The 11491-nt window shown below is 52.2% G+C and overlaps 1 protein-coding gene across 1 annotated transcript; it reads left to right on the forward strand.

The window, feature by feature from the left end:
- The first annotated feature begins 7139 nt into the window (after window positions 1–7139).
- Window positions 7140–10509, forward strand: FOXA1 (forkhead box A1). The gene is made up of 2 exons (XM_072338641.1): window positions 7140–7354; window positions 9253–10509. Exons 1-2 carry the CDS (start codon window positions 7283–7285, stop codon window positions 10507–10509), a joined length of 1329 nt encoding a protein of 442 aa, XP_072194742.1. The 5' UTR covers window positions 7140–7282.
- The last annotated feature ends 982 nt before the right edge of the window (window positions 10510–11491 follow it).

The raw sequence follows: 11491 nt of genomic DNA on the forward strand, positions 1-11491 counted from the left end.
ACTTTCCAAAGTTCCCTTGTAGAAATGGTGGCTGGGCCATAACTGAGTCTGTTTTTGATTCGCAGTAACGGGTAATTAAAGATATGTATCCTAGAAATATGGGTTACTGCTTGCCCTTTAAGGGCATCAGCATCTTTGTTTTAAAGTTTCTGCCACATTTATGTGTAAAATGGCCATAAATACTCTGAGAAAATCAAATAATTATCACCTAAAATGGCGATCTGTCAAGTATTGCCACTGAGGACGCAGAACAAACTTTTCTGACAATTACACTGTGGGAACGGTAACCTGCAGCAGAACAATGGAGTAAACAGGTAGGTGGCAAATAATCTCCTAGATCAGACAGTGTCAATACTGAAAAGGTTTTTGATTAGTTGTAAGAGTTTGATCCAGCTGAGCCGAAGAAAACACCTCCTTTTTGTTTTTGTTTTTTTTCATTGATCAATCCATGCTGAATCCCTTGAGCAGTAAGCACAAGCATAGAAAGGTTTTGCAGAATTAGTATTATAAATCATACATTCAGTCCCTCTCTGAGTGTTGAAAGCATCGTCATGCTTCTAATCACTATATCCTCTCTTTGACGCATTACAAATACGCACACCCAGCCCCTGCTAATCTCCATTGTGATTGTGTGATATCTGTACTTGCTGGTACTATGCCAGCAAAAGTAGTTAAATTTTTTCTTCCTCCTATGCTTTTGAGCTTTGTTTCTCCCCACACAACTGAAATACTTTATTTAAATAATGGTGTTTCCCTTATAATTCAAAAGAAAATGCAATAAGAAGATGGAAAAAAGATGGAGCCTTTTCATTTTCAGCTATACTTGATAACTTCAGGTCATCTTGAGTGATCATAAATCGCAGGGTTTTTTTTGTTTTTTGTTTTTGGTATGATGATACAGTAATATTTTCAGTTATGTGCCGTTTTATTATAGAGCCCAAGAGAAATTACATGAGTTACTTCTAGCAACCCATCACACACAGCCTTTATTATAGGCACAAGGTCAGAGGCACTCCTGGCTTTAAAAAAGGCTGTAAGCAATAAACAGAGAAATTACAGCAAAGCACCTGCCAAAGTCTTTGTTGGGTTCAGCCCTTTACTTGCTTTAGTTCTAAAATTTGATCATATTATCTCTGTTCTCCACTGTCTTTCAGTTAATACTAGAAAACAGCAGGTTTTCCAGTCCCCTATTCCTGTCCAACTCCTCTTTTCTCTTAGGACAACAGCTTGACTGTGGATATATAGAAAGATACATGTCTGTGTGTTTGTAGATCTCGTAGGTTTCACAGCTGGCATGTCAGCACTGGGGAACATAGAAATCCCATTTAATCACAAGAAAAATTTTCACATCTGCTCAGTTTCTTCAGCAAAAGGACATGTCCTGCAAGGGGTGAAAAGAGAGATCTTCAGGGGCTGAAGTTTCTGTTGTATCTAAGGGTAAGGTTACGAGTAAGTAGTGAATGGAATATTCCTTGGTATTGGTCCTGAAAAAGGGCAAAGGACTGTACATTCAACAGGTAACAGGAAAACCACATGATCTAGCAATGAAATTGTTGGGCTGGAAGACCAAGTATCTCTTTGAAGAAGATGAAGGAAAGCAGTGCTGAATTCCCTCACAACCATCCCACCTTAAGTCACTACCTAAGAAAGAGTAACCATGAAACTGCATAAACTTCAGGAATATTCGGACACCTGCCTTATTGCCTGGGGAAGGGTGGAGGAGGAATGAATTGCATCTGCCCAACCTGGCTCTCCTTGTCTCACCAGTAGTTGCACAGAGAACAGAGCCTGCGTGGAGGCAGAAGGGAAGGCATGTGGTGAGCAAAGTGACCTTCCTGTTGCCATTCCTTTAAATCTGCTCAGCAGGGAGATTCACTCCTGAAATACCTGAAGCAGCAGCTGAAGCTCAGACTAACTGCTGGGAGAGCCAGCCACTCTCCAAGCTGCTGAATAACTGCTGCCACTGAGGAGTCCCAAAATGCTCCTGAGTTCAGATCACAATCTGCTTTCCCATAGATGTGAGTTGTCTGTCCTATTTTACAAGTCTTGCTTATGATTTCAGTCTCTTTCCAGTTGTTACTCACAGTCTCACTTTCAAGATACAATGTACAAATGTGGGATATTGTTACATGAGGCTTCTGTGAATCCTTTTCCATGATGGAGGAAATGGCCAATCTATTTCTGTATGTATGTGTTCACACACTGCCACTTATCCCACAGTTTCTGGGTGCCCTTGTTAATACAGCTCAAAAATTGTGCAGTTAATACAGACAGAATTAATTTGTGTTCTAGGAAGTGCAAGCCGAGTAACACTGCAGAACTGCTCCCTGGGGAGGACTTTAAGTAAGCCAGCCTTGATTTTTACATTTGATTCTTCAGAATTGAAGACAGTCAAGGCAGTTGTTTGCAGTGGAGACTGCTCTCTATCATACTTTTTCTGTAAATGTTCTGTAGAGAAAGAGAAGGAAAAATAATCTTTAATTTTATTTCTTTATTTTTAGGTAAGGAAAATGGGGAGAGGGGAATTAAAAACGTGGTGCTAAATCCAAGTTGCCAGTTCAGTCTTCTTCATAGGAAGGTCAGTTCACAGAAGAACTGCTGTGTTTCTGTTGACATGAATATCCCAAGGAGCTGATCAGCTCTGCATCAGCTGACCACTACAGCAATATTTGGCTTACATCAGGGAAACAGATATTCTCCCAGAGAACTCTTTGCAGTTTCTGAGGGTGTGAAAATACTTTTTGTTCAATCAGCAGATAATATTGGGAAAGATGGACAGTGGTCCACTAAGTCACTCTCTCAGATCTAGGATTTATACAAAGGTGTGTCTCCTCCCAAGGTTTGTCTCTGGTGCTGTTTTATGTAGACTAACCATGCACTCTTTGATTTCTTTATTCCTTATGTGTGTGTTGCAGAAGTCTGTGTATGTTTTAAAAATATACTTTTTCTGTTTGGGTGAGACTGTACAAAGTGGGTGCCTCTGAAGTCTATTTGCTTACCTCTGTGTAGTCCCATCCCCTCTGATGCTGTTTCTTCTGCACTGTGTTACTGCTGTTACTTCAAAACAAAAGACGGTTGTTAAAAAAATTGGCAAAGAAAACTTTCAAAAAGGGTCAGCGACTGCATCAGAATTGGCACACTGATTGAAATAAACATCAGAAGCATTGCCACTCACGTTTCAGGAAATGTAGCATAAATAAAACACCTATCAGTTGAAACGCATACAATATGGTTGTTCTTGATTTAAGTGAGAAGCATGAAATACATTTATTTTTATGAAGAGTAAAACAGACTTTGCCAACAACACAGCAGGGTGGGCATCCTGCTAGCTCAAGTTCTACAAGCCCACAGCCTTATTAGCAAAAATGAAGTGACTGAATACACCGGGATGTGATTTACCTGCTTAAGAACTGTATTGTTGCACTGAGAAAAAGTAAACCAAACCCGGGGGCTTCCTTACTCTGATTTCTGTGGCCGTCGGACAGTAGGTTATATGTAGCTTTTCATTTCGTTATTTGTGCTTCTTTCTCTTTTAATTGGGCTGTGATATGTGAGGGTTTGGGGGTATAGGCAACGTATTTTTTTTTCCATGTCAGGAATGTATCAAGTCGATACTTGTGTGCTGAATGATGCCTGAAAAAATAAATAAATAAATAAAAAGAAACACAGTGAATTATAAGGAAATGTAAAGAAAAATAAAAAGAGAGAGAAATGACAAGAAATTAAATAAATTGAAACAGAGTAATAAAGTAATAGACAACAGAGATAAATAAAGTAAAATAAAACAAAATCCAGCCGCGTCAAGTCACTGCTGCAACGTCCTCGGGGCCTTATGGAAGGCTACTTGCTCTATGCATGAGACCCCGGGCGACCTAGGCTCAAGCGGGAGCTCCGTACAGGTGGAATTGGGGCTGGAGGGCGGCCCCGCAGCTCAGGGAGGGCGAAGAAGGGGAGGCAGAGCCCGGCAGGGCTGCATGGTGCAACCCTCGGTGAGGGGCTGCCCCCGGCCGCCGCTGACAGCGTCCTGGGGTTTCCACCCGACTGCGGGCACCTGTGCGGCTTCCACGCGATTCCTGTGTTCGCTTTTATACGGGGGGGAATCCGGGTCGGAAACGGGTGGAACGGGAGTTTCCTACCGCCGGGAGGGATGGGTGAGCAGGAGGCATCGACCGGGAAATGAAAAGACGGACACACAGCGAAGAACAGGGAAGGCAGCTCCTTCCCGAGGCTGAGACCTGCCCCGCACAGACGCTGTCGACAGGTTCCCGTCCACTGGAAATAATCAAACAAGACCCTACAAGTTGAACTGAAGAGCTGCCTCTTGCAGAGGAAAAGGAGCTCTTAACGCAGGAGCGGACTGAAGTAGCGCTTCCCCATCCGCCCTTTAAAGTCAAAACGAACGCTCTCGCTTATTCCATCTCCCATCCAACGCGTGGGTCAATGCCCGAGCACAGCGAGGCCGGGGGTCCTGGTTTGTGCGGAGTCCCCGCGCGGTGCCTGCCCTGGTCCCATCCCACGGGCAAAAAAAAAGATGCGGCAGGTACAGCTTGATGAGAAACCGGGAAAACGGCACGGCTCTAACGAGATTCGGGGGAAGGCTCGGGGGCTGAGGTTACCGTTCTAATGTCTGGAATGGCAGAAGTCTTTCTATGTCCTCCTTTCCCGCAGAGCCCTGCTCTCCCCTTCTCTCGGGAGCTGCGGAAGGACACGGTTCCCTCTCTCGGGATTCCCCGCGCATCCCTCACAGCGCTGAGACGGGAAGCCCCGCACCACCGCGCTCCGCCGCTCCGCACACGGGAGGCTTCCGGCCGCCGGGGCTGGGGGGGATTTCCAGGAGCGGCTGACAGCGCCTGAGGAGCGCTGATCCATTTGTGCAATGAGCTGAAAAGCTCTCTTCTAAGAAGATAACAGACCGCCTGCCTGAGCCTCACCTCCGAGAGCAGCGTTGAGATCAGGAAGCCGCGGCCGGACAACAGGAGGCGCTGCGGCTTTGCGCAACCCCGGCCTCCGCGCACGGCACGGCGCGGCTCGGCACGGCGGTGTCAGCGCGACTCGGCGTGTGCCCCAACGCCGAGCTACGTGCCGCCCGTGGGGTCCGTGCCTGTTCCCCTCCCGGGACACGGCGAGCCCTGCGCGGGCTGCTCCGCGTCCCTCCGGGCGTTGCTCCCGTGGGGCCATGCTGGGAAGCGGCAGCACCGCCCCTAGGTCACTGTGCGGCGAGCAGCGGGCTGCCGGAGCCCTCCCTCCCTTTGGGAGGCTTTGAAGGGAGACGGAGCACCTAGATGAGAGAGCCGGTACCGAAGGGTCTCCGTTTTCAGACATTTTCCATTAGGGAAAGGGAGAGAGTGCATACATAAAGACAACAGTTTGAGCATCTGTTTGATTTTCCTCTGGATTTTGTTTCAATTTCCATTGGTGTAGTTCGGCCACTTGAGAGGAGGAGTTTAACTCAATGCTTTTATCTTTTTAATTTTGTTTCCTTGAAGACACATTCTCATCCCTTTCTCTCGCTGGATGATTCCAGATTTGCGTCTGTTTCAGGGATTTGATTTAGTTCTGTTCCCAGTTTTAAAGAAAAAAAGAAATAAAAAAGAAAATAAAAAAGGTGACAGGGGGAAAAGAACAAAGAAAGGGAGAGCAGAAAAAGGAAACTCACTTAGAGGACAAATTAAAACACTGCCCTCGAGGAGGAGATAACCTATAACTTGGAATTTCGGTCCCACGTCTCTGTGTGACAAACTTCTCCTTAAAAAACGGTTTTGTGGCTGGGACGTCCTCACAGAGCCCTGAAGGACACATTGGTGTGTATCTCACTGGGTGATAAACACGCCAGGAAGAAATTCGGATCCAGGCATTGTATTTTGTGTCATATAGTACACCTAAGATTGTCAAAATCCCAATTATTTCCCCTTCAAATTGCCATTCCACGAACAGCTACCTGAGTTTGGGGTTTTATGTTCTGCTTTGTTGGCGTGTGTGTGTGCGTGTGTTATTTTTGTTTCCGGGTTTGTTTACCTCCCCCCACCCCCCACCCCCCCACTATCAGATGATAAAAGTCTCTAGAAACGAAAAAGCACAAGGCGAGAAAACCAGGAACTGTCGGCGGTCTTGGTATAAGCTCGAAGAGCTGGGCAGGGCAGGGACAGAATGGGAGCATGTTAGATCCATCTGTGAAGACTGAGGTTCCCTGCATCCATACTTTAAGGAACTTCGTCCAGTGTCCATTTACCTTATCACTGTAGCCCCTTTTCGCCCTCCAGTCTATGAGGATTCTCCTTCTTCCATGAGAGAAGTTGGGAAGAAGGCAGTGGTGTCCGGCCCCAGAGAAGGCTCCCCAAGGCTCTCAATCAGCCTTCTGGCCTGGAGGCTTTTGCCAGGAAAGAAATAAAATGGTTCTAGTGACTCACCTGGTGTTTGTCAGGCGGAGGCTGACCTCGGTGGATCCGCATTCAAGTCTCTGTCCGCGTTTATTGGGTGTCTAGAGTGTTACAGCTCAGCACTGTGATTCACGATTGCTAAAAGTAAGACACCAAGAAAGAGGTATCATCATCATCACCATCACCGTCACAGTCCCGGGTGGAGGTGTCCGCGGGGCTGAGGGCTTGGGGATCCGGATAGAGCCCCGGTACCTTGACGGGAGAAACAGGGGGAGCGTGCGAGGAGCTGTTAGAGGAGCATCTACTGGACTTCAGTAAATATGGCCCCTAATCTCGGGGTTTTAGGGCTGTATGGCCTTTAGCATTCTATTCAAACAGAGGGGGCTGCCCTTTCCTTATCTACCTCATTTCATTTCCAGTGAGCCCTCCTAAAGCCTGTCCTGTCCGTCTACGAGGGGGGGCTTCCTCTCTCCCACCTCCGTCTCTCCTTCTTTCCCCTCAAGCTTAAACCAATTACGCTGCTTTGCAAATAAAGTGCCGCCCCGAGGGGAGCCGCAGGCGAGGGGAGCTGCCTCGCTGGCAGGTGCATCTCCGGCTTTGTAGGTGCGAACGCCTTTGTGCGGCGGACAAATGGGGAGAGGAGGAGGAGGGTACTTTGTGCGACGTAAGATCCACATCAGCTCAACTCCACTCACATCCCAGCCGGCACTTCCTCACTTTCTCGACTGTCTCGCCCCGCACCGCTCCCTGCCTCCTTTTTGACTTCATTATAGAGGAGATTTCGGCACTCCCGCCCCTCCTGGGAGCTGGCTTCCTGCTAGGTCGGCCTCTCGGGCTCTTTTCCTGCCACCCGTCGCTCGCTTGCAAGAGGGCTGGATGGTTACACCGGGCAGGTTGGTTCCATAATGTTAGGGACTGTGAAAATGGAAGGGCATGAGACCAGCGACTGGAACAGCTACTACGCCGACACGCAGGAGGTGAGCGAGCCCCGGGTCTGCTGTCCCTCCGAGAGGGAGAAGAGGGGGCTAGGGGAGGGCCGGGGTGCGGAGAGGGGCAGCGAGAGGGGGGAGCAGCTTCGCGCTGCCTCTCCCGCCAGCGCCATCGCGTCTTTCCTCGGCCAAACCGCCCCGAGGAACTCCGCACCGCCCGCAGGAGAACCGGAGGGGCCGGGGAAGCGCTGAGCTAACCCCGGAGAACTCCTGGCTCGGAGCAGGGGACCGCCGCGTTGCCGTCCCGCTCCTCCCGGCATATGGCACGGGCACAGGGCGCGCCGGGCCGAGGGCACCGCACTCCCCACGCCCCCCCCCTCCCATTCCTTGGGGCCCCACGCTGCTAGCTGCCGCCTGGGCCTCACCTGTTAGAGCCGAGAGAACAGAAAGGAAGAAAAAAAAAAGAATAAATCGCCATTTGTTCGGATTTTACGAGACAGTCCGCCCGCGGTGGGCGCTGCTGCTCAGATGCCGGCGGGCGGCGCTGCAGAGAGCGGCCGGGGAAGCCGGAGGGGGCCCGGCCCGGCCGCCTGCCGCCGACCCGCGGCACCCGGTAGCCTCTTCCGGGCCCTCCCGTGCTCCGGCGTGGTGCGATGAGCGGCCCGAAGGCTGTTAGGAGAGGGCCGGGGAGCGCCGTGATCCAGGCCCTGGTATAGCCTGGCCTCTGCGGGGGTCCGCGGGGAAGGCAGCGGGGCACCACCGCGGAAGAAGCGGGAGCGGTGCCCGGGCAGGAGCCGTTTTAAGGAAGTGAGGGAGCCGCGAGGTGCACACCGGCATTGCATCAGCGCACCCGGACACGGCGCAGTCCCCACTCCCGCAGGGCCGCGCAGCGCTGTGTCACCCCACGGCCACCTTGTTTCCACTCCACTGTCACCTCGCTGCAACCCCCTCAGCGGGGAGAGCTCAGAGCAAAGGGGGGCATCCCCGAGGGGCGTCAGTACTGCGCTCGTTTTTCCTCGCCACGCTCGTTGTCCACGAACCTAAAGTTACACGACCTGCCCTTTTGCTGTTTTCTTAACCCCGCTCTTTTCTCCTCCCGTGTTATTGAACTGGAATCTCTATTTGAGTGTGAGGTGGGAGCCCCGCCGCGCTGAGCCCTCTCCGATAGTTACTGAGATCCTCTAAATTCAAAGCGCATTGAGAAGCTCGCGGAATTTGTAGGGAATAATGGGGAATGTTACAGTGCACTTAACCCGCGCCTAACAACCTTTCCTCGGCCTCGTTGCCTTTGTTCGAGGTGAACGAGAACGCGTTTCTCTGAGCCCTTCTCCCTCGTGTGAAATCAGATGCTGACCCGGAGCGCACATTTTGGGGCTCCAGGTTCTGCATTTGGTGAGAGCGGTGAGGAGGGATCGGGCTGCAATACCCCACGTTGGGGGCTACAGAGAATCCCGTGCAGTGGGAGCCGGGGCTCGGCGCGCTTCGGAAAGGCTGGGACGGTGGGTTTGAACTTTAAGCCCGACTCGTGAGGAAATGAGAACAGGGGCAGCTTTCCACAGGTACGATGTGCAGACGGGAGCTGCTGATTATTTTTCTAATATTTTTATTTTGATTTGTGACAAGACACTATCCGTAGGAACAGAAATACACATCAGCGAGGAGGGAGAGTTGCGTGCGGTTATTCCGGGAAAGTTTTCCCTAAGCACACTGGCGTGCGCTCGTAGATCGCAGTAATCGAACGGATTCAAACACGGGACACGGAGCCCGCAGAGCCCCGAAGCATTCGGGGCGGCCGAGCTAGGGGCCCGCTGTGCTGAGGCTGGGCTCGGCGTCACTCTACCCGTTCCCGTCATGAGGATTCGGGCTGTCGGCGATCGTCCTGGGCGGGTTCGGAGGCTCCGCGGTGCAGGGCTCCATGCTAACCCTCTCTCGTCTCGCTGCCCTAGGCCTATTCCTCGGTGCCCGTGAGCAACATGAACTCGGGGCTGGGCTCCATGAACACCATGAACACCTACATGAGTATGAACACCATGACGACCAGCGGCAACATGACCTCCGGCTCCTTCAACATGTCCTACGCCAACACGGGGCTGGGAGCCGGGCTGAGCCCCGGCGCGGTGGCCGCCATGCCGGCGGGCTCTGCGGGCGCAGTGAACGGGATGGCGGCCGGCGTGGCGGCCATGGGCGCGGCGCTGAGCCCCGGAGGGCTGGGCGCTATGTCGGGGCAGCCGGCCGCTATGAACGGGCTGGGTCCCTACGGCGGTATGAACCCCTGCGTCAGCCCCATGGCCTATTCGCAGTCCAACCTCGGCCGCACGCGGGATGCTAAGAGCTTCAAGCGGAGCTACCCGCACGCCAAGCCGCCCTACTCGTACATCTCGCTTATCACCATGGCCATCCAGCAGGCGCCCAGCAAGATGCTGACCCTGAGCGAGATCTACCAGTGGATCATGGACCTCTTCCCCTACTACCGGCAGAACCAGCAGCGCTGGCAGAACAGCATCCGCCACTCGCTCTCCTTCAACGACTGCTTCGTCAAGGTGGCCCGCTCCCCCGATAAGCCCGGCAAGGGCTCCTACTGGACCCTGCACCCTGACTCCGGCAACATGTTCGAGAACGGCTGCTACCTCCGCCGACAGAAGCGCTTCAAGTGCGAGAAGCCGGCGGGGGGCAAGGCCCCGTCGGAGGGCCGCAAGGACCAGACGTCCGCCTCGGGTTCCGGCTCTCCCCTACCCCGCGCCCACGGCAAAGCGGCGCCGCCCGACGCCACCGCCCCCCTGCCAGGCCCCAACCCGGCCGCCAGCCCCCAGCCTATGGACCACAGCGGACCTAGTGCCGAACTGAAGCCCTCGGCCCCGGCCGCCGCTTCCTCGCTCGGCTCCGTGCCCGCCCTGGCCTCCGTCCCGCATCCCCCGCACTCCCTGGCCCACGAACCCCAGCTGCACCTCAAAGGGGACCCCCACTACTCCTTCAACCACCCGTTCTCCATCAACAACCTCATGTCCTCCTCGGAGCAGCAGCACAAGCTGGACTTCAAAGCCTACGAGCAGGCGCTGCAGTACTCCTCGTACGGGGCCGCCATCCCCGGCGGGCTGCCCCTGGGAGGCGGCTCCATGGCGGCCCGCGGCAGCATCGAGCCCTCGGCGCTGGAGCCCTCCTACTACCAGGGGGTGTACTCCAGACCCGTGCTCAACACCTCGTAGCTCGCTGCCTCGGGGCGCACGCCGTGCACAGGACTGTTACTTCCCGATGGCCGTGCGCTGTCCCTGTCCCGCACCCCCCTCTCCCCCCCGCGCTGTACATATCCCCCGCACCCCGCAGGGTGTCATTGAAAAGGAGAAAAATGGGTGAGCTTGTAAACTACTTGTTGTGCTTTCCGCCCCCCTCCCCGCTCTATAATCTCATGTAAGTTTACAGGTATGTGGCAATACTTTCCCAATACGGAGATGAAGAAGCGAGTAGAGGTTTAAGGCTTTTTTTTTCTTTTTTTTTTTTTTTTTCCTTTTTTTTTTTTTTTTTTTTAATTAAAAAGGCTTTGAAGGACAATACTGCTGTGAAGTAGCAACACACTAAGAGAATCTCTAAGCAACAAGAGGACTGTTTGCTCTCTCGGATCATCCTTTTGATACTTGCAAAACAAACCTCCGGCTCGGACAGCCGCACCCCGCACCCGGCCCAGCTGCAGCCCGGGGTCGGGACAGACTCCCCCCGAACCCCCCTTTATTTTTTTCCAAGTGTTACCTGTCTTGGGATGTAATATAACGTTACAAGAGGTCACAGCCAGTTGGATTTTTTTCCTTCCCATCTGTTACTGAAGGTTCTCGTTCCTCAGGCACTCTCGCCTACGTGTGGATGACATGCTTATTTAATTTAAGGTCTCTTCGTCGCGTACCAGCGGAGCTATGGACTGAAAACAAGGTTATCCCTTTCCCGGGAGGCGCTGGCCCTCACACCAGCGCCAGGAACAGAGGAGAGCCCTTCCTCTCCCCTTTCCCACCTCGTTTAATACATTACACACCCATCATTTTTGTGGCCGTTTAATTATCGCCATCATTAGCTTGTTTCATCCAGTGTTAATGCACTTTCCACAGTTTTACACGGTGTTAGCATAGCCAGACGGGTTTTATTATTATTCCTGTTCGCTGTCTCAATGTTCTTAATTTATTGCATGGTTTATATTTTTTT

This window comes from Excalfactoria chinensis, chromosome 5, assembly GCF_039878825.1.
Source record: "Excalfactoria chinensis isolate bCotChi1 chromosome 5, bCotChi1.hap2, whole genome shotgun sequence".
NCBI classification, from domain to species: domain Eukaryota; kingdom Metazoa; phylum Chordata; class Aves; order Galliformes; family Phasianidae; genus Excalfactoria; species Excalfactoria chinensis.